This window comes from Gracilinanus agilis, chromosome 3 (genome assembly GCF_016433145.1).
Source record: "Gracilinanus agilis isolate LMUSP501 chromosome 3, AgileGrace, whole genome shotgun sequence".
Taxonomy (NCBI): domain Eukaryota; kingdom Metazoa; phylum Chordata; class Mammalia; order Didelphimorphia; family Didelphidae; genus Gracilinanus; species Gracilinanus agilis.
In genome coordinates, this window is record NC_058132.1 from 522,225,080 (window position 1) to 522,249,859 (window position 24,780).

The 24,780-nt window shown below is 35.8% G+C and overlaps 1 protein-coding gene across 1 annotated transcript in view; it reads right to left on the minus strand.

Annotated features, from left to right (window-relative positions):
* Positions 1–24,780, minus strand: part of ITGBL1 (integrin subunit beta like 1) — a 248,268-nt gene that overhangs the window by 11,485 nt on the left and 212,003 nt on the right. Inside the window, exon 6 of the mRNA XM_044669342.1 lies at positions 2,365–2,511. Coding sequence (XP_044525277.1) covers positions 2,365–2,511 — 147 coding nt within the window. The remainder of the gene's footprint in view (positions 1–2,364; positions 2,512–24,780) is intronic.

Sequence of the window (24,780 nt, forward strand, 5' to 3'; positions counted from 1 at the left end):
AAATTCATTTAACCAAAAAGAAGAAAATATATGGATCTTTAGGTACTGAAGACTTTTACTCTTGAGGAACTTTGGTGATAGTTTGGGATAAGTAATATAAATATGTTTTGCCCTAGAGGTAGAAATCACTTAGTGCTTCTCAAACTCATTCTGGATTTTAAACAGACTTATATGTAATTTTTTGAAAGTTAGGTTTATAAACTTTTTTATTAACTTCATAAAAATCATGGATCCTTGAAGTATCATGTATTCATATACAATTTATAGACAAATGAGTTAGCTAGGTGATGTAATGGACATTGAAGTTAGGAAGATCTGAGTTCATATTTTGCTTCAGGAACAAGTTGTACAACCTAAAGCAAGACACTCTGCCTGCCTCAGTTTCCTTGTCTGTAAATGAGAATCAAAATAGCACCTACTTCCTAAGGTTGTTATGAGGATAAAATGAGATATTTTTAAAGCACTCTGCAATCCTTAAAGCACAATGTAAATTCGAACTTTTATCATTATATAGACATACAGTTATCTGGAATCTTATTCTCTTAATTAACTTTAAGTGCCATGAAGGCAGATACTTTATCTTATTTCGTCATTACCTCTTTCCTAGTGTGTAGCACAATATTTTGCACAGAGTCAATACTGAATAAAATTTACTGGAATTCAATTAAATGTAATTAAATTGACATCTGTCAAAAGAACTTGAAACAAAGTCTCTGCCACCAAGAGAAAAACTGCAAATTCAAAGAAATTATTAAAAAAGAGAAATCACATTAAATCCACATACAAATTAGTCTCATAACTCTTATTTGACTACCATTATTTGGTCTCTTAGAAACTAAAACAATTGAAATAAATGTATGAAAGACACAAATATATATAGATTTTCTATGAAACAAAAAGGGAAAAAAGAGAAGGGTAGATATGATTTATTTGGACTTTTAATATTTATCTGATTTCTTAAACACCTACCTTTGTGAGGTCAAGCATAAGTGAATTTAACATGACCTTACTTTTCCCACCATTTCCAAGACTTTAAAGCACTGGGAACAAGAAAGTGTTGAGATAAAATACCCCCTCCTTTCAGTAAGCTTATGTTCTAACAGGAGAATTGTGGCAGATAGTAAATTTTTAATATTCAGTACTTCAAAGATCTCTGATGCTCCTTATACCAACACAGCTTAATACCTCCCTGTGTCTTGAAAGACTTCTTTTTAAGTTGTTGTGGTCAAAAAAGTCATCATCCTATCCCAATTTATGGATGAGGCTCTCTAAATTTAGCATTGATGGTCTTGTCATGAAACATATCTATGGGAACTCTCTGAACCTGTGTCCCATACTTTCAATAACAAGGGTCATCTACCAGACTCTTGATCTTGGTGATCACCATATTGCACTAGAGTTGGATTGGGTAGGATATAAATTAATATTCTTTCATGAGTACTTAGAGAAACCCAAGTGCCTGTTAGAAGCAAATTTCTCTCTCCATTATGCCGCCTTTTTAAACATCATCTCTCAGTGACCTGGATGTCAAAGACCACTAAGTAAATTCAGGTATTGATAAACCCTCAGAGAAAGAAAGTTAAAGAACCAAGGAACCAACGAGACAGGAAGCTAATTCCATGGGCACTGCTTCCCTGGGTGGCCCAAGCAAATTAAGAAACCATGGTTGGTTCCTGAGATGTGACGTGTGAGAGTTAGTGGGTGGAGAAAAGAGCTTATAAGGTCAGACCAGGAGCCTATCTGGGTCTTCTTGTTACAGCTTAACTACAGGCCCATCATGGTGGCCAATAGATTAGAAAGTTAAGTATCTCTCTACCTCTTTCCTCTCTACCTCTCTACCTCTCTTTACTACTACTACTACTACTTTGATTTAACAAAGTTACTAAGCAACCATCAACCTCATAATTTTAATTATGACATGCCTAAAGACCAAAAATGATTAATTTCTGAGGAAAGAATATTAAATCCCTACACTTGTCCTTTTATTCTTTCATTCTCACTTCATATACTGTCTCCTTTCCTATAATTTTCCTACATCAAGGCTAGAAGGCATCTGATTGCCAGTCTTGTATCCTGTCATTATCTCACCATGTGCCTGTATGCTAACATTTCAGAAGTTAAATCAAGTCACCCTTTCTCTTATTTATTCCTATATATGTGATAGCGGGTAATGTTGCTTTAGTATGTGCTGTGGTCCCCTGGCTCTATTGTGACTGGGATTCCCTCTTCTGAGTCCCATTTACCCAGGTTTATGTGTTTAATCTTCAGGCATAAAATATGCTCCATGGATAGGGCATCAGCGTTCACTTAATGGAAAACCTCAGAAGAACAGTATTTTGGCTCATTGTTCAGCTGAATACTCACCCTTCCCTGAGCACAATATGCCATCTGCTGATTCACACAAACTCTTACTTTCTTCTTCAGTCATGTTGCATTTTCTTGAATATTGGCAGAGTTTTCCAAACCACCCTTTGTCACAGATGCAGCGACCACACGAGCATTTTCCATGGCCTAAAAAGGAGAGAATAGAGAAAGCCAAAACCTCATTAAATATTCAGCAGATCTACCTGAGCTTTCAGAGAGAAATAAGCAATTGCTGTCATTATTCTTATCAGTAATATTTCTATAGTATGTTTACCAAATGTCTCCCTCACAACAACCTTGTGAGGTAGGTAATAGAAGCAATATAAGTCTCATTTTACAAATAAAGAAACTGAGGCCTACACAAGTTAAGTAACTTGCTCAGGGGTAGCTAGAAAGTGGGAAGTAATATTGTGGAGGCAAAAAGAGAACTAGATTTTGAGTCAGAACCCTTGAGTTTAGGGGGCAGCTAAGTGGTTCAGTGAATTGGGCTCTAGTCCTGGGTTCAAATCTAGTCTTGGATAATTCATGGCTGTGTGACCCTGAGGAAGTCATTTAACCTCCATTGCCTAGACCTTACCATTCTTCTGCTTTGCTGCTAGTACACAGAATTGATTCGAAGATGAAAAGTTAGGGCTTAAAAACAAAAACAAAAACACTTGATTTTAAATTCTAGTAGTCCTGGGTTCAAATCTAGTCTCAGATAATTCCTATGTGACCCTAAGGAAGTCAATTAAACTCCATTGCCTAGAACTTACCACTCTTCTGCTTTGTTGACAGTACGTAGTATTGATTCAAAGATGGAAGGTTAGGGTTTAAAAAAAAGAATGATTTTAAATTTCAGCTGTGCTCTTTTTGGATCTGTGACTTCAGGGGAGTCATTTAACTTCTGTAGACCTCAGTTTCCTCATCAGTAAAATGAGGATGCTTATTTCTGAGGTCCCCTCCTACTCCAAATCTGTGGTCCTGTGAAGTGTCAGAGGAGTTATTCAAATAACAGATCTTCTGACTCCAAGTCAACATTTAAAATCAATAATCATTTGTTAGTGGTATTAAGTCATTTCAGTCATGTCTGCCACTTTATGACCCCATTTGGAGTTTTCTTGGCAAAGATACTGTAGTAGTTTGCCATTTCCTTCATTAGCTCATTTTATGGATGAGGAAACCTAGGTAAACAAGGCTAAGTGACTTACCCAGGGTCACACAGATAGTAAATCTGAGGGCAGATTTGAACTCAGGAAGAGGAGTCTTCCTCACTACTGGCTCAGCACTCTATCTACTGTGCTACCTAGCTAGGCAAACATTTATTAGGTGCCTCCTAAACACCAGGCACTGTGCTTGGCGCTGGAAATACAAATAAGAAAAAGAAAGACAGTCCCTGCCCTCACACAGCTTATAACTTAATGAGGGAAGAGAAAACCCACAAGAAAATGAGAAGTCCTGTGCTTCCTTCATGTAAGCAGGTTGCTGCAAATAAAAGCACAGTATCAAACTTCCTATCTGAGGAAAATACTGCTCTGCTTTTTTCTGCGTTAGTCAGCTCAAACCATAATTGCCAGATGAACTCTCCAGACAGTGCTCAAGCTTAATGTGATAAATCTAGAGCTCGAATCAGAGGAGGACCCGAGAGGGAAGCAAACTTTGAAGTTATTTAAAGTGGAATTCCTCTATCCTCTATTGATAACAAAATACGTCCTCATTTGCATTTTTATCAGTAAAAAAGACTTGGAGCTGATTCTCATCATGGACACCATGACATCTGGAGCAATTTGAAAAGCTGGTCACGTTTCAAATACTTGCAACAGTTATTGATTGCATTTCCTACTTCCTCCTAAGAGGTTTTAAAAAGTTAACTGTTTGCTACCAACAGCATCAAGCTTTGTATTGCTTAGCAACAAACATGCCTGGGTAACAATAAGAATATCTAGCCCTTATACATTACAATGATGTTTGTAAAGTACTTTATTATATTTTTATCTCATTTAATCCTCAGAGCCCCTGTGCTAGATAGGTGCTATTATTTTACCCATTTTATTTATGAAGAAACTGAGACAGGGAAATTGTGATTTGCCCAGGATCACACAGCTAATCAATATCTGAGGAAGGATTTCAATTCAGGTATTCTTGACTCCAACTACGAAGATCAATACAAGATGCCACCTAGCTGACTTAAGTCTTCCTAATAATCTAGATACATTTATTAAAGTTTATACGGCAATTTGGTCTGTTTTACTGATATACATAATATGGGATATATCAACTATATTTGGACCAATGTTAAACTAATGAATTTTCATTCAATGTCTTAGGGGAAGTCATATATAACTAAGTTTTATGTATATTACATATACATATATAGAGAGAGAGAAAGAGAGAGAGAAGTAAATAGATAGATTGATTGATTACAAAGACAGACAGGTAGACAGGTAGATAAATGATAGATAGATGGATGGATGGATAGATGATGGATAGATAGATAGATAGATTGATGGATAGGTGGATAGATAGATAGATTGATGGATAGATGGATAGATAGATAGATAGATATCTTATCATTAGCTTTACAGCCTGGGATGTTCTTTGGCCATATAGAGAATATCTTTATCTCTCAATCTTTGGCTAGAGAATATTATATAGAGAAGGTAAAATATAGTATAGGTATGTGGATGTGTGCACAATGTATTTAGAATCACAAATCTAGAGCTAGAAGGATGTTCTAACGCTATCTAATGCAAAACTTTCATTTTATAGATGAAGAAACTGAGACCCAGGCAGTTTAAATCCCTTCCTCAAGGCAACACAGATAAATTTCAGAATTATGATATAAAACTAAATATTTTGGTTGTGGAATATTGCATTTGTTATGCTTAAAAAGACACAATGATGTACACAGACCTACATACTTGTTCAATCACTTGCCAGTGGCTCCCTTTTGACATATTCATGACCAGCTCACCCTTAGGAAGGACCTGCTATGTGCCTGCCACTGGGCTAAGTACCAGGGACACCAAGATGAAAGCAAGATTGTCCTTGAACTCAAGCGATTAGGGAACACAGCAGGCACATTTAAAACATATACTCAGTAACCTTAAGGAAGAAAGTCCTAAGGGAAGGAGAAGTTGCGGGGGGAGGGGGGGCACAAAAGGCCTCCCTGCAGAAGTGGTGTGTGTGAAGTAAGTCTTAAAACACAAACAAATAAAAATAAGGAATAAAGGAGGCAAAGGTGAGGAGGAAGGACATTCCAGGTCCAGGAAACAGTTAAAAAGGGCACAATCAATATAATGGAGAGAGCCTACCTCAGAGTCAAGAAATCTGGGTTTAAGTCTTGCCTCAGAATTGGATTAGCTGTATTATCATGGGAAAATCACTTTATCTCTCAGTAACCTATGCAATTCATTAATTCTGTAACTTAAGATGAAATTGTTGATCATTTTTTGGAGAAAGTTTCTTCCCTTCTCAAGACTGTCCTTTCCACACCTTCCCCTCCAAAAAATAAGTACATTGAAGACACATTCACCAATTTATTAAATTGAAGATCTCCTCTCCATAGCAGTTAGAGTTTTGGTATGCCCTGGCCTTCGGTAACAAGGTACTTTGCAGGCTTCTTTCTCATTCTTCCTCATTTTAATTGTGTCTCCTTAGGAAGAAGCTCATCTTCTAATAGCTGCGTAATCTCCTAAGGCTTTGCCTTTGGATCTCTGGCTTCTTCCTCTTACACGGAGACTTATGTAATATTATACACAACAAACACTACCTTGAAAGGTGCTTGTTTTCATGCTATTTGGGGGATTCTGGCCTAAGCTAAAGGGCTTTTGCTTCCACTATTCTTTCTCCTTTTCCTTATCCAGTAAGTTCAGTAAGTGGCAGACCGTATTTTGCAGAAATAAGTGCCATGGAGTCTGTCTGGTCAGGAAATACTGTCATGAATAATGAATCTGAAAAGGACAGGCTGATAAAAATGAAGTTTTTAACTCCTGACTGTTGTCTGAATAAGGCATGCCTAGTCTCAGCTCTGCCCTTTGTTTGATGGAGGGAATTCCTTCAAAGTGGCATAATTCTCTTCCTCTGTTTCCAGGGAATTGGACCTGATTCTTCAAGATCCAACTGAAGTCCCATACCCCCCACAAAGTTTTTCCCACATTGTCCCACATTTAGCTCCTTTTCTTTATAGCATTTATTGTGGATGTGATTTATTTTTGATGAAGCAGACCTAGAGAGAAGAATAGAAAATAAATAAAAGAGTGGGGATATGGAGGAGAAGGGAAATAAATGAAGAAAATAAATCTGCAGCAGAAGCTACATCTGCAAGGGTCTGGAAGTGAGAAAATTAGGATCAAAATCCTTTTGGATTTATAATCAAAGGTTGAAAAATCATTAAGAGTAACAGTTCACATTGACATAAGCCTTTAAGAGAGCCCAAATTCTTCTATCACAAATATTCTATAAGCCAGGTAGGATGAGAATTACTATCTCAATTTTAGAACTTGAGAAAACTGAACTCGGGGTGTTATAATGACTCAACCTCGAGAGACAGAATCTCTTGATTCTAAGCCCAGTGCTGCTCCTTCTCTCAGAACAGTCTGCCTTTTATTCAGACTAGCTCTGTTAGAGATATTCTGATGACTCCTCCTCTACTATAACTCCCATCACCAGAGGATATTTAAGATAGAGAAGAAAGGACTTAGCAAAGACATAATAGATATTTATCATGTGGAATGCTCACCAAGATGGGCTCTAGCTGCAAAGTATAGAGGAATGGACTACCTTGAAAGAAAATGAGTTCTCCAATACTGGATGTCATCAAAGGTTTGATAACCTCTTGCTAGGAGATTATTATAATATTCATGTAAAGAATGGAAATGAAACATTTTCAAAGAGCAAATCCAGCAACAAATATTTATTGAGTGACCACTGAATATAAATCATTTTTACTACATGATATGAATTCTTCAGATAAGTATGAAAAATTTCCCTGATCTCAAGGTAATCTAGGTGACCTTATAGGACATGACATTTTTGGATAGGTCTAATATTGTAATTCCTTTTACTTGCCTACCCTTATTTTATGAGAGTTTCATTCCATATTCTCTTCTCCATGCAGGAAAGAGGGGGAAATAGTTCTTTGACAATTGAGAAAACAATTCTGAAAAGACATAATTAAAATAACTAATATTTGTATAGTACTTACCATGTGTCAGACACTGTGCTAAATGTTTCACAATTACCATCTCATTTGGTCCTCATATCCTTACAAAAAAGCCCTGGGAGATAGATGATATGAATATCCTTATTTTACAGATAAGGAGTGGAGGAAAAGAAGTTAAGTGATTGCCGAAATTAACAGAGCTAGTGTGTGTTCAAGATCAGATTTGAATTCCAGACCTGGAATCCTATCTATCATGCCACTTAGCTGCCCTAATATAACATACATATGAGAGAACTTAAAAAATTACACCAAAAATAAGTCACAAGTGAAAGAAATATGTTAGGCTGGTATGTTGGCAAATGAAGGGTAGACAGGGTAGGCTTTATAACTTGATAAAGGTTAGATCAGAAGAAGGAATGGCAACATGGAGAAGGTAAAACTTAAGTTGGGCCTTTAAAAAGAGATAAAATTTGAATAGGTGGGAAGAAGAAAAGGAATTTTAGGAAGGAAGAATAACTAAGCCAGGTTATTAAGGTGCACAGGTATAAGGGATACTTTAGGACAATGACAAACAATAACTCTCCTTCATTTCCTATATAGACATCTACTGGATGGTACTGTGTAGGTGCCAGGATACTGGGACAAGGAGTCAACAGTACCAAGGGTTCCTTCAGTGCTCTCTTCAGTACTGCCAGTGCTGCCTGAGCAGCTTCCTCTTTGACCCATTTCTGGAGCAGAGCAACAATGAGAGGAGGTGGAAGTTAGTGTGAAAGCAAGAAGATAATGAGACAGGAAAAGAACATGCACCATCTTGAAGTTGAATGCATCTAGACCAGCCAGCAGAGAAAGTGCATTTAAAGAAAACATCTAGAATGAGACCTTTGCTCAGCTGAAGGAAAAGAAATGACTCATTCAGAGGTGGAACATTAGACAGTCCTTTGTTGCTTCTGTCTATCAGCCCTTCTACTCTGCATCTGAACCCCAAAGAAAGGCTTCTGACTCATACCTGTTAATGAAGAGCTAAAGATAGACTTCTGGATCTGTTCCAAACACACCTCATTTGTAACTTATGGTTTTTGTATTTTCAAAATTCATTGATTCCCAGAAAAATGTATCACTCATTCTATTAGCAGGGACACAATAAATAGTAACTAGCAAGGACAGAACATTTAAACTATTTTCCAAGGCACAAATGGTGGTAATTAAATGCTTATATTGTCATGTTATTCCCCAGTTTAAAATTTTCCTATGCCTCCTCATTCAATTCAGTTTGATATTTAAAGTTGGCATTACCCAATCTAACTCTCTCAAAAAAAACCTTAAATCACACAGTATTCTCCCATCAGAAAATCAGTAGGTTGGGGTAAATATTGTCTACTCAATGTCTTCTTATAAGGTATATGCAGGCTCAACTACTAGTTTTCACTGATGTAGTTCCTTCAAACTAGTATTGTTTTCTTTCTCCTATGCCCAGAGGAAATGATATTATCCATTTTTCAGGGTCCTCACAGCCTCCACAAAATTTTTCCCATATTCTCTGACACTGACTGAGATCATGAGTTGTTATAGCACTTAATATATATGTACTAATTATTTAGATAATTTCCAGTCTGTTGTTTTTTAATTATTCATTGTGGATATCTTATTACCTCAAATAGCCTGTAGACTAGGAGAAAGAGGGCATTCCCCTGATACTTTCATATCTACATAAATACATATATAATGCTTTATATATATCCATATATACACATATATGATGTAAATACAGTATACTGTTACTGTTGTCCAGTTGTTTCAGTCATATCTCATTTTATGAGCCTCATTTGGAGTTTTCTTGGCAAAGATTCTAGAGTAGTTTGCCATTTCCTTCTCCTGCTCATTTTATAGATGATAAAACTGAGGCAAACAGATTTAAGTGAATTGTCCAAGGTCACATAGCTTATAAGTGAGGCCAGATTTGAACTCAAGAAGAGGAGTCTTCCTGACTCCAGACCCAGCATTCTATCCACTGTATCATCTAGCTAGCTGCCCATGCAATATATAAGCATATGTACGTAGGTATGTATATGTGTATATACATGTATGTGTGCCCACTATATATGTATATGCATGTGTATATACAAATATATATAGGTATATCTTTATTGCTCATTAAATAACTACTTATAGGAAGAATTGCATTCATTATTTTAATAATTCTTTTAATTTTTCAAGAAAACTAGAACTTTTCAGAAAATCATTCTTACTTTCCATTTTTGAGAAGAAGCATGGCATTATGGAATCAGTGGTGGGTACCAAGTCAAGGCCTTGGAATCTGATACCAGTTCAGATTCTTACTTCTTCTGTGACCTTGGCCCAGAATCTTGATCTCTATACACCTCAGTTTCCTCATCTGTAAAATGGGAGGGTGAAGTAGATGACCATGGATATCCTTTTTAGCTCTGAATCTCTATTCCTAATTCCAGCACAAACCTATTTGTTTCTCTGTTTTGAAGGCAGAGTCTCAAAGATGTAAGGAATATAGTTAAACTTTCTAAAGAAAATCTTAAGAATTAATGACGAAAACCACTTAGTGCTAAAAAAAATAATAAAGATCAAAATGGGCATCATTCATACTAGGACTTGACTTTCTAGGACCTGTTGTTTCCTTTCAAAATGGGGGCCTGCATCAATCATCATAATAATTTGAAAGAGTAAGTGGCTCAAATAGCATTATTATACATCCAAACAGTCTAACATGAATCTGACAAAAGAAATTTCTGAGGATTACATGTTAGTTTTTAATGCAAAAGGCTTTTCCAGGAAAGCATCCTTTTTTTCTGTCTAATAGTATCCCAGTGAACAGCTGTCTCCTCAGTAGCAAGTGACTCATTATAAACATTCAGATACAAAGCAATGAGGGTTTTTTTTTAATCATTTACTACTTCATTTATTAATCCTTTCCCAGTAGCTCCATAGACATCTGGTCTGGATGGAATATGATTGATAATGCATTGCAGGTCAGAAAAGACTAAGGGAGAAAAAGTCGTATTTGAGTCATTTGGTTTGCCACTCACACCTCCCTTTAAAAGACTGAGACTAGTTTACAAGATGATGGCAGAGTTAGATAAGGCCAGTAGGCTTGCCTCCCTTTTTATAACCCTCACCATCAACAAGAAAGGCACACAGCAGCATAATATGAATAACAAGAAGGGAACAAGGAATTGTTTTGCCCATCAAATAATTGCCAGATATACAGATAGATGATAGACAGATAGATATAAAATTAAATAATGGAAGGTCACCTTATGTTAGCCACTTCTACTGCTACTATTTTACAATCTGCTACACTGGTTCGTATTTTGAACTCCACAGTTAGGAGATCAAATTTAGGATTCCCTACATGGCAATGTCATAGCCAGAGACCACAGCTTCACCTCTTAGCTGATATAGATCAATGAATCTTAGTAGCCCTAGGAGTTGGCTAGGAAGAAAAGTGAGAGGGTAATAGGCAGGATCCCAGAACTACTGCACTTATTAGGACAACACTCAGTGTGTATCACAAACTGAACACAACTCCCTCCATCTTATTTAAGGAATAACTCACCAATGAAAGAATTTCTTGCCAAGTTCCCCCCTCCAGTGACCCCTCCGAAGAAAACCCTGGATGATAACATCCCTCCAGGGAGACTTCTAAGGTTCTCTGATTTCAGGAAGCAGCTTGATCATTCAGGTCAGGGTTTCTTACCTAATGAACTAGGTCTTGCAACATCCCCTCCCAATATTTGCCTGAAGCATTCCTCTTGCTTTTTAGTTTAATTACATATAAGCCCCATGAAAAAATAAAAATCTGCTTCCAGAGTAAGAACTGAACAAAAACCATATAAGCCCCATGCAAACTAATTTGTGGAACTTCTGCTCATTCAGGTAGGGCTCCCTTGCTGACAAATTCAATGAGCCCCCAAAATAGTCTGATACTCTGGGGTGCTGTTTGTTTTGTCCCATCCCCTATCCTTACGTTACTCCTATATCACCCCATACCACTTACCAAAGGGACATTCTCAATGAGAGAACTTTCTAACCAAACCTGTGCTTTTAATATTTACTTAATGTTCTGCTAGAATGTTCTTCGGTAAGTGGCATATATATATCGAGAGAGAGAGAGAGAGAGAGAGAGAGAGAGAGAGAGAGAGAGAGAGAAAAGAGAGAGAGAAGCTGCAGCTCTTCACAAGAATACAAACAATATACACAATATATCTTCAAACTTAAGATATATTGTATTTGATACAATTTCAATAACAAGCAATAAACTAACTAAAATGTATGTGTCCTTGACACAAAGAGCCAGCTTCCAAAGCTATTACTGCAGTGAAATAAAAGATGGGAAGCTTTTTTATACAAAAAAAAATATTTATAGCATCACTTTGGGGCGGGTGTAACAAAGAGATTGGAAACAGAATAGATACTCATGAGTCAGGGAATGGCTAAATGAACTTTGTACATAAATAAGATTATATTTTACTACACTTTAAAAGTAATAAAAAGAAAACTATAGAAAGACCCATGAATTTATGTGAAATGAAGCAAGTAGAACCAGAAAGCACTATACAACATGACAAGAAGGTAAAGGGAAGGAATAACAATTATAAATAATTGAAGTAAAATGCTGGAAAAATATAATCACCAATCTTGAAAGAAGAATTATGGGAATGCTCTCCCATACATGTTCTTCACTGAAGAGGTAGGGGACTGTGAATTTAGAACATTGTATATACTTTTTGATTTGCTTGTTGCATTAAGTTAATTTTACGAAACTGCTTTTTTTCCTTTTTATTCAGTAATTTCTTTTTTTAAAACAATTTTTGGGTGGAATATGAAGATGAAATGAAATAATGGTACTGTAAATTATAAAAGTCTAATAAAAGTAATATATTTTTGTTAATATGATAAACATGTAAACAAGATAATTCCATCATAAAAATAAAAATAATAGTTTGAATGTACAATTAAATAATGAGAAATAAATAAAACCAACATTTAATAGAAATAATCGTATTCCAGTAAAACTGGAAATTGATGATTACCTCTTAAATTTATATTTACTAAAATTTAAAATTAAAGAAGGAATTACAATTACCAAAAGCAATTCAGTCTCCATAACAAAAAAATTAAAGCCACAAATAGATTATTAAAAGGAAAAAAGAAACTTACCACAGAATTGTAACAAATGTTTATAAAGCAACTACAAAAATATTCAATGATAAACTAAGTAATGTAATTAATAACTTCAATGAAGTGGTATAATGCAAAAGAAACCCACAAACCAGAATTTTATAGCATAATGAAGTAAAAAAAGATGGGATGAGAAATCTTAATTAAAAGAAGCATAATGTTAATAGTATATAAAAATCTAATAAATTTATTGAAGTTATCTTTAAAATTATATAAATAAATTTGAAGAATACTCATTACATAAATTAAGGAAGCTATAAATATTTGGAAGATATTCAATTTATACTTTTAGCTTATATCAATATTAAAAAAAACTATCAAAAGTCCATTTGTATATATTATTGCCATAAGAATCAAACTAGCAAGTAGTTACTTTATAAAACTAAACAAAATAATTGCAAAATTGCCTTAGAAAAATTAAAAGTCTAGAATCTGAAATGAGAAATTAAAAAAAGCAGAAATAAAGGAGGAATGGCATTTCCAAAACTTATATTATAAATGCATTATAAATGCAAAACTATTTAGAACAGTACTGGTTTTAAAAAAACCTATAAGAAATGTAGATCAGTGGAATAAACAAAACAAGCATTACTAAAGGCAACTGAACACAGCATGCTAATATTCAATAAATTCAAGAACAAGAAATAACAGGAAAATAGTCTCTCTAATTTATAGAAATTACTGGGAAAAGTAGAATGAAGTTTTGTAGTTAATTAGGACAAGTCAGCCTCATAAATGGTATAGCACAATAAACTACAAAAAGCTAATTCTAAAGGACTGGAAAAAAATGAACAAGAAAGCTATCTATCACAATTGATGATGAGAGGACAAATTCTTTATAAAAATTAAAAGCAGACAATTTCAGTTATATATGAATTCTGCACAAATAAGAATAAAAACAATGAGGTAGGAAAATTTTCACATTAAAATTTTCATATAAAGTCATATATGAGATTTCACATGTATATGTAAAATACTTATATTTCACAATACATATGAATTCCCTATATAAGACAATCATTCCCCAATATATAAGCAAAAATGTTTAAAATAATTAATATTATATCAAAATTGCTCCAACTAATCTTGCAAAATGCAAATTTCAAGTTCTGAGTTTTCGCCATATTCCATTGTATTAACAAAAATGAAAAAAAAAGGTAAGACTATTCAGTCTTTGGAGGGACAGTAGGAAGATTAACACACTAAAACACAACTGATGGAACTGTGAATTAATGCAATCATTCTGGGGAAAGTGTTTAGTATTAAGCTAGAGAATTTGCTAAATTATTCATATCCAGTTAATCCATTCTTGAGAATGGGTTACAAAGGATATCAGTGAGAGGGGGATAAAAGATGCCACATATACCAACATACTCATAATAGCACTTTTGTCATAGCAAAAACAAAAAAAAAAAACACTTTGAAAACAAAATGTCTATCCACTGGGAACTGAATAAACAGAATACCATATGAAAGTAATGAATTATTAATGTGCTGTTAAGAAAAGACAAATACAGAGTTCTAAGATATATAAACTGATACAGAATAAAGATATGCAGAAGTAAGCTAATGTTATATGTAGACTTAAAAGAAGAATAAAAAGAAAGTGAATTCTGACTAACTGCAATGACCAATACTAATTTTAAGGGGGAAAACATGTTGAAACCTATCTCTGTTTTTATGATAGATTATGGATGAAGAATATTATACATATTGTCAGGTACAATTGTACTGTAGAAGAGTCCTAGAGGGATGTTAGATGTTACAACTTTTATAGTAAAAACCTGGGGTTAACTTATATATTTATCTGGGTTCAGAAGGGTGAATAGGAGACAGGAATGGACAATGGGTGGGGACTTAACAAGCTGGGAAATTGGGTTTGGCAGTTTGGGAAATGGCAGTTGACAGGAGTGACTGTTAGGTCTTAACTGTCCCACTGACCCACCTAGCCAGGGAGTCAGAGAAACTAGCAAGTTACAGGGTAGTACAAGGACAAAAGAATTATAAACACAGGATTTTAATAATAATTGAGGGTCAGGAATAATGGGGAATGGTCACACTGAATCTAATCACTAAGGACTACAAGGGGGCTGGGAGAATGGGATAAAGCCTATGCTGCACTAATCAGACTTTATAGACTAGAAGGGAAAATGGGTCTCTCACAAATCATGTTTTCTTCAGCTCCTCTTGATGGCACAGGAAATGGGTCCTCAGAAAGGTAAATCCAGGAGATGCTAATCAAGTAGCTTGTCTCAGACTGGGATGTCCACCACCCCAGCTAGATCTTCTTGCTCACTTGATCTTCCCTGGCAGGTCTTCCTTCACAGTGGTAACTCCACTCTCCTTGCGCTCCTCACTGGGCAGGTAAAGGCATCCACACCCTCTCCCTCTCCCAGTTTGACCAGAGACCTCAAGGACAAAAGTTTTTTTCCCCTTCATTCTATTTAGAATGTCCCTGGCTGACAGCCAAGACTTTTCCCCTTAGACTGTCTGCTAAGTCTGTTTTCCTACTTTTAAAGCCTATACCTATTACACAACCCACCTAGGAACTCCCCAGGGCCAGTGAAGCACAAAACCCTTTGGTTTATGGAAATAAAGTTTAATTTTAAAAGTGAATAAAGGAAACTGGTAGGTAGGATCCTAGCACTATTCAAACTAACTTCATCCAACTTCTAAGTCTCTTGATTAAGGAAAGCCTTAATTTTCTTCTATCCCCCTCAAGTTTCTTTTCTTTATTATTTACACTTTATTTATAAATACTTGTAAATAAATTTCTGACTCAAGATATAATAAATATTGGTGACCACATAATTTCATAAAATTATTGAGACATTAATTTTCACCTTTACACCACCATTCCTGGAATGCATACCCACTTCATCTCTTTTTCAACAAAATCCTTTTCTAAGATTTATCTCAAGCACTACATTCTCTACAAAACCTTTCCTGTTCCCCTCAGCTCTTAGTTCTTCCTACCCTAACTACTTTGCAAATATCTATGTTGTATTTATTTATATTTATTCTCTTTTGATTTATTTTACATATTGTAAGTAGTTTCATTCATTGTATTTATGTGCTCAGTGTTTAATACAATGCCTGGCATGTCAGAGGCATTTAATCACTAGCTGATATATCAATAGATGATTGATTCCTGACTCCATCCACTCCAGACTATTGTATTTCCTCACATGAGTATACTCATAAATATATAAAGGTACTTTCTACCTGTTTGTACCAATTTGTTGTTGTTGTTGTTGTTGTTGTTGTTGTTGTTGTTGTTGTTGTTGTTGTTGTTGTTGTTGTTGTTGTTGTTGTTGTTGTGTGAATAATACATATCCTTCTGGAATGAAATCCCAGGCCCACATCTCATGCCATCAAGATTTAATGAAAAATTTGCCTCCCTTATTTGGATAATTCAAATTTCTTATGACCCATATTTCAAGCATTTGTATGTAGATATCTTAGACCAGGGGTTTTAGTTGGGGCTTTACTTTGTTTCTACTGAATTTCTGGGTTTCTCAATGATCATTCTTGTTAATTCTCAGTTCCTCTGTAAGCAATCTAACTTGATTAATATAAAGAGATATTTTTTTCCTTTCACCTTCCTTTTTTTTAATTTGAAACTTAAAAAACCCTAGATATTTGAGAATTTTGCCAATTCTTAAAAACATGTTTTATTAGGTACAGTCTGACCCTACAATACCAGGATTTTGTAATTACTACATTTAAGGTACAGATTTCAGAATTCTAGATCTTTAGTCTAAAGGCATCAACTTCTTAAATAGATGCTAACCTGCTAAATCTGTTCTTCTCTTCTAAAGCCTTCTCTCAAAACATACATGCAATATCTCCCTGACTTCAGCTGTAAATTGATTAATTTCTACAAGTTTAAATAGCTTGATAAGTAACTGAGAAAAGAATATTATTTTTCCTTTCCTTTCTCATAATTTGGATTTGGTGGGGATACTATTCCCACAGATAAAATGAAAAGATTAAATAAAAAAACATCTTTCCCTGTCATGAAAGGTCATAGTGCATTTATAAGGATCACTTTGATTTATCATGTTCTATGATTCCATTTCTGCTTAAAAATCTATTAAACCAAAATACATATTTTCATTTCAATTGAAATTTTACTGAGTTGAAATTAATAGTTTGAAACTCAAACTATGTCTTTACCACAAAATTAAATTGAAAATGGAATTAGTTGTGCAAATAACTTCAGGTAATTAGAACTTCCAGATAATTGAAGTAAATATTATTCTTTTGCTTGAAATTAAGAAAATGATCTTCTTCAGACAGTCCAAAAGCTAATTTTTATCACCTACTTTTGATGCAGAGATAGAGAAGCACTGCAAAAAAACTGCACAGGTCATGAATCAATCACTTTTCCAAAGCCTAATGACTTTAAAAATCAAACATCAATAGGCATAAATAGTACATAGGACACTATGTCATAATCAGCAGAAATAACAGCAGAAGAAAAAAAGGTTCAAAATTTAAATTTAACAATAAATTCTCAGAACCACAAAACTTTGTACTGTTAAGATAGTTTTTATTAATTTCTACTTTTTATATTTAAGAGGAAAAGGAGTAATAAGTTTTTTCAGTAGGAGACCTCCTGATGTGACAGTTGGTAATCCCCTGCTGTGCAAACTGTCAGTTGGTGACAGTTAGAAGGGTGTGGCTGAATGTGGTTTGTAAGTTGCAGACAGTTGGAAAGGGCTTTTGGTCTCTGGGTCCTCTGGAGAGAGGAGTATGTATGGTTTGCTTTCTCTGGGACTGTGAAGAGACTGAGAAATGGATTTAAGACTCAATAGCCTTGACGATTATTAATAACTTGGTAGATAGATAGTGGTTATATGATTAGATAGAGGGAGTAGGAGAGTAGTAGAGGGTTTCAGCATAGCAGAAGATTCTGCCCTCTAAGACAGATAGATCTAGGGTTTTCTAGAAAATGTTAGTTAGGATTGTGATCTTGGGTATAGTTATAAGCTAGTGTAAGATCACTTTCACTTTCCTCCTTCCTATTTCCTATCCGTATTTCCTATTAATAAACTAAATGTTTTGCATTTAATAAACTGCACACTGGCTCTCGTTCACACTCCTACCCCCCAAAATTTAACCTCTCACAGTACACAATAATAGCAATAATGTTCAATGATCAACTGTGAATGGGAACTATTATCAACAATGCAAAGATCCAGGACAACTCCAAAGGACTCATGATGAAAGAAGCTATCCACTGCCATAAAATGAAGTGATGGAGTCTGAATGCAGATTGAAGTATACCATTCTTTATTTTATTTTCCCCATTAATTTTTCACTAATGTAATCAATATAGGTCTTTCTTTACAACATAACAAACGTGAAAATATATATTACCATTTAGAGAGAAATAAGGGTGGAAAGGAGAGAGAAAACATAGAAAAAAATGTCAGAAAATTATTTTGTTAAAATTGTATCAATATATAATCTGGGAAAAATGTGAAAGAGTTATCAAGTAATAGCTCTCCTATAGAAAATAACAACAGTAAGCTCTACTCAGAGCTTTTAAATAAGAAGATAGGAATGGTTGAAGACCCCCAAAGAGGAAAATTTTGATTGTCAAAATTTTGATGACATAAAAATAGGTTCCCAAAAGATATCATCAATCAATCGATAAGCATTTATATATCAACTATGTGCTGGCCACCAAACTGGGCACTATACAACAAAGACAAAAGTGAGACCAATCTCTCTAACCTCTCCTCCTATTTATCTGAGTGCTTCTTCTCAATGTCCTTGTTGGATCTACATTCAGGTCATGCCCTCTAACTGTCAGCATCCACAGGATTCTCTCTTCTTCTCCATCTATATTACTTCACTTGGTGATCTCATCACTTCCTTGGATTTAATTCTCATCTCTGTGCAGATGATTCTCAAATTTACCTTTCCTCCACCAACCTCTCTGCTGACCTCCAGTCTCACAACTCCAATTGACTCTGAGATATCCAGTAGATGAGTTAAACTCAACATGACCAAAACTGAGCTCATTTTCTTTTTCCTTTAACCTATTCCCCACTCCTAACTTTTCTGTTGTATAGAGGGCAACAGCATCTTCCCAATCCTTCAGACTCACAATCTAGGAGTCATCCTGGCATTCTCTCTCTCAACCACCATGTTCACTCCGTTTCCAAGGACTGTAAATCAGCTTTTCTTGAATATGCTCCTTTCTCTACTCTGATACAGTCTTCACCCTAGAACTATTGTAATAGCCTACTGATGGGTTAGCCTGCCACAACTCTCTCCCTACTTCCATTCAATGTCCATTGAGTGGCCAAAATGATTTTTAAAGTGTTTATCACTCTACTATTTAGTAAACTTCAGTGACTCTATTGACTGAAATAGTCCGTGTTGAAGGAGCTTATCAGAGAACCAATACCTAGAAATATAAGTACAGATATTTATAAAATAATTATGAAGGCTTCCAAGAAATTCTGTAGGAAAAAAGTATGCAAATATAACTTATGAAAATGTGAAATGTTTAAGTATTAATGGAAATTTGAAATATATTAAGAAATTTAAAGATTTTAATTATATACTGTGATGTGAAGAAATTCAAGTGGTTTGACCCAGTTTACTTTATGTATAATATCTATTATAAGAGGACTGGGCTGTCTGATAGGAAGATTCTCCAAGAAAAGACTATGGTTACAGAATCTCTGTTTAAAATAATTCTGAAAAGATGGATTTGAGAATTTTAGACCAAGGATAAAGAGGGTATTTGCAGCAGTAAGAGACAGAAAGAAAGATATTATCTTTTGCAGAACAAAATAATTTCCCCTTCCTAGATGAAAGACCAGCCATTCAAAGTGCTAAAGAAGGGTACTATAATTATAAAGGAATTTATAGGAAGGTACAGATGCAGCTGTGCTATATCCCATAATATTCACACTGATCTATAACAGAAAATCTTACATTTTCTGGGACAGAACAATTCCGAAGTTGTTCATTACAATAAGAAAAAAATACAAGCCTGAGAATTCATCTTTACAATTGGCTTGCCTTGTCAGGTATTTTAATTCTCTCCCTCTCATTCTTTGGGGAAAATAATTTAATGTTTATTTTACTGTGCTAATCTCTTGTACTCTCTTTACAGTGAACAGTTTAGACATAAAGGAAACCCAAGCTTTCTTCTGATAATAGTCTAGGTTTATATAATGCCATGTACTAAAGTAGTCTTTAGAAAATTGGTACATAAGGCCAAAAGCCATTCCCCAACAGGTATATGGTCAAGTGACAAGTTCTCAAAAGAATTGAGAACCATTAAAAATATGAAAGATTGTACCAAGTCACTAAAATTTTTAAAAATTGCACATAAAAAGAACTGAGAAGTTCCAACTCATATCTAACAAATAAACATAGTTCACCAAAGTAGAGAATGCTCAACAAAGGCTCATGAAAAGATGAACACACTACATTATTGGTAGAGATAAGAATTGGCCCAGGTATTTTGGAAAACAAGTTTGAATTATAAGGACAAAGTGAATAAAATGCCCAGATTTAGTAAAATGACCAAGAAATAGTCACTCCCAAAGAAAACCTGGTTTTTATAGTGAAAAGAGTTGGGAAACAAAGTTGATGCCCAGAGACTATCGATTACGAAAATGAGTTATAGTACATAAATTTAATGGTATAATATTTGTGCAGTGAGAAATGACAAATATAGTGAATGCAGAGAAGCAGAGGAAGCCTTCCATGAAGTAATGCAAAGTGAAGTAAGTAGAAGCAGAAAAATAATATTCACAATGACTACAATGTGAAAAGAACAGCTGCAACTGAATGCTGTAATATCATAGTAACTAAGTTTGGTCTCAAAGTAGAAATATGTAGAAGCACTTTCCCTAAACTTTCTTTGCAGAGATGGGGAATGAAGGGAAGTAGGGAACATTGCAGATCACACACATTTTTATGCTAGTTTTGCTGAACTTTGTTTTTTTTACCTTCTTTACCAGAAGGAATATATTTTGGGGAAGGGAAGGATACATTAGGAAAGGTAGGAGATACAAAATGAAACATATCAATATGAATTTATTTTAAAAAATCAAATTAATAGATCAAATGTTCTGTTTCTCAGCTTCTCCAAGGAGTTGATCTTTCCTCCTAGCCAGGATATTACCCAAAATATTCTTTCAAAGAAAGTAGTTTCTCAATTCACCAATTTCCCTCAAATGAAATCCATTCATCATCATTATCATCTTCATCTTTCATCATCAGCATATATTTCTTCCCCTGAGGCAAGGCTCTTCAGTGATATTGCACTGTGTTCCCCTGCTTTAATGGCCACAGTTTTACTTTCCCCCACTGCCACAAGTCTCATTCTCTTATTAAGAAAGCCAAGGATTCATAATCCCTTTGTTATTCTCCCATGGACATGCTAAAGGTCCATCAGCTATTCCATGTCATCCTCTATCTCTTCTCTTCTACTTTATACTCTGCAATCTTATTACATTGTCCCATTTGCCCAGTTATTAATGACCAACCCCTCTCCAAATACATTGCATAGAGGTATTGCTTCAACCTCTCTTAACAGCCCCAAAACTCTAAAATAGGGACAAACTAATCTATACTACACTGTATCTCCACCTCCAACCCTTTATATAAACTTTTCTACCCCCAAATTCAACACACATCACATGCCACCTCCTTCAAGAAGCCTTTCCTGGTCCTCCAGTAGTGAATGCCTCCCCTCCAGTAACTCTGCATTTATTTTATATATATTCTGCATTTGTTTATCTATGAACCTACTACATTTCCCCTTCTAACCCAGTAAAATAATCTTTTTAAGGAAAGGAATTGCCTCATTTTTGCTTTTGTACCCCAGCATAGCATATGACACACTGTAAACATGAACATGGCCCAGCTAGGTGGCACAGTGGATAGAATGCTAGGACTGAAAACCGCAAGACTAAACTTCCTGCATTCAGATCTGGCCTCAGAAAATTTACTAATTGTGTGAGCAAGTCAGTCAATCCTGTTCATCATCTATAAAATGAGCTAAAGAAGGAAATGGCAAACCACTCTAGTATCTTTGCCAAGAAAACTCCAAATGGGGTCATAAAGTGTCAGACAGAACTAACCAACAACAAACAACAAATTAAAAAAAGCAAATGCTTATTGATTGATTGACTTGACAATAAAAATGAAGAAGGGCATGGTCAGGACATGTTTTCACCAATACCCTAGGCTAGGTTACTGAGGCGGATTGAGTGAATCTCAGGTGAGAAGATAAATGATGGTGGCAATCTTGAAGTGGCAATGGTGAGGAGTATGTCTATTTCTTCTTTAGTTCCAGAAGAAACTCCTAATATTAGAGGGGAGAGACAAGGATACAATTTCTTCCATAGCGAGTCAAGTTTCATCACGACCAAAGATAGATAAAGATATGGTGAAGAAATCCTGTTACAAAGCCCCATTCCTTTAAAAAATTTTAAAACACCTTAGAATCAATACTATGTAATAGTTCCAAGGCAGAAGAGTGTTAAGGGCTAGGCAATGGGAGTTAATTGACTTGCACAGGATCACATAGCTGGGAAGTGTCTGAGGCCAGATTTGAACCTAGGATCTCCCATCTCTAGCCCTGGTTCTCAATCCACTAAGCTACCTACCTGCCCCTGCCCCATTCTTTTTAATGTTATTATGAGTCATGGTGCATTATACACTCCAAATGATCAGCATTAAAAGTAACTCTAGGTTCCGGGTTAAGATGGCGGCAGAGTAAGAAGCAGCTCTTAACTTCTCCTGACCGAAACACGCAAAACTCCTCAAGGGGACATAAAAACAAGTCCAGACAAATGGAGGAACCCCACAACAGGGCACAGTGTGGAAGGTATGTGGAATCGAGACATTTCCAGGCTATAAAGGGCTCTCACTTAATCGCGGGCTGAGCAACCGCCCCACCCCCACCCCCTCCACACACAAGATCTAGAGCTCTGAAGCCAGCTAAAAAGAAATAGAGCAAGTTTGGGGCACCCATCGAGTCATTGGCAGCTCCGGGGCCTGTTCCTGAGAGCAGCAAGACTTAGGACCCCAGTAAGCCAAAGAACGCACCTGAAATCTGAGCGCGGGAACAGGACGCTGGGAGCCCACGCTGGGCGCAGAGCTCAGGCTGAGAGCACAGGCACGGGCGGAGGCGTGGGTGGAGGCAGACACAGCAAGGAACTAAAGCTCTGAAAACCTGATTGGGGAACCAGTGCAGACGGGTATACGACTGTGGAAGCAGCGCCCTGAGACTTGTAAAGGAACCTCCTGCAGAGGATCAAGTAAGGGGGTCCACCAGGGGGCTTGACCTTGGAAAAAACCAGAACTCAGACCTCAGGAACCAATAGACCCAGACAAACACTGAGCGCGAGGATAAACCTGAGAAGCTGCTGGGCTAATGATGGCTACCCAGATTCAGGAAACTCAGAAGAGAAAGAATAACAAGAAAAAGAAGCCTTTAACACTCGACAACTTTTACACAGAGAAAATCCAGACAACCGAGCAAACAGAGGAGGAGAACAAACAAGCATCCGGACCCTCCTCAAATTAGGAAAACTCCTCACAAGCTATGGAAGAGTTCAAAACTGAGATTTTGAGGAAAATGGAAGAAATCTGGCAAGAAAATAACAGTTTAAAAGGTAGAATCTTACAATTGGAAAGTGAGGCTCAGAAACCAAATGAACTGATAAGCAAATTGAACACCAGAAATGACCAGATTGAAAAGGAATACCAGAAGATTATGGCCAAAAACCAGAAGATTATGGCCGAAAACCGAAAGATTATAGCCGAAAATCAATCCCTAAAGGCTAGAATTGAGCAATTGGAACCTAATGATCTCTCAAGACAACAAGAACAAATAAAACAAAGTCAAAAGACTGAAAAAATTGAAGGAAACATGAAATATCTCAATGAGAGAGTGACAGACCAAGAAAACTGGTCTAGAAGAGACAATTTGAGAATAATTGGTCTTCCAGAAAAACCAGAAATTAATAGAAACCTGGACTCCGTACTAAAAGAAATTATTCAGCAAAATTGCCCTGAAGTACTACAACAAGAGGGCAATATAGACATCGAAAGGATTCATAGAAAACCCACTACATTCGACCCAGAGAAGAAATCGGTTAGAAATATTATTGCCAAATTCAAAAGCTTTCAAGCAAAAGAAAAAATCTTACAAGAAGCCAGAAAGAGACAATTCAGATATCAAGGAGCACCAATCAGGATCACACAGGATCTGGCAGCCTCCACGCTAAAAGACCGTAAGGCTTGGAATACAATATTCAGAAAGGCAAGAGAGCTGGGCCTGCAACCACGGATCAACTACCCATCAAAATTGACTATATATTTCCAGGGGAAAGTATGGGCATTCAACAAAATTGAAGAATTCCAGGTATTTGCACAGAAAAGACCAGGGCTAAATGGAAAATTTGATATCGAACCACAAAAATCGAGAGAAACCTGAAAAGGTAAATAAGATACAGAGGGAAAAGAAAGAAAACTTATAATTTTTAAATTTGCCTTTTTAAGGGCCTCAGTGAGATCTAATTATCTGTATTCCTATGTAGAGAAATGTTATGTATAGTTCTCTGTAGTGAACTCTATTCACTATTATAATATTCACTATTATAGTAATCAGAAGAATAATTGACAGGGTGAGGGTGAAACACTAAATAATCTAAGATGGCGTGGGGGATGGGAAAGAGGGGATAAATAGTAGGGGACACCAAGAGAAACTTGAGTGAATAAGAAAATAAAATATTCTATTACACACAAAGAGGGCAGGGGAGGGAGAGGGGACAAATACTATTATAAGAAGGAGAGGAAGAGAGCATTAGGAGGTAATAACCAAACCTTACTCTTAGTGTAATCAACCCGGAGAGGGAAGAGTAGCTTTATTATCCATTGGGATAAAAAACTCTATCTAACCCTACTGAGAAAGTCAGAAGGGATAAACCAAGGGGAGCAGGGGAGTGGGAAGGTCAAAAAAGGGAGGGGAGAAGGGGGAGGGAATTCATAAGGCCTTTAAAAACAAAAAGAGG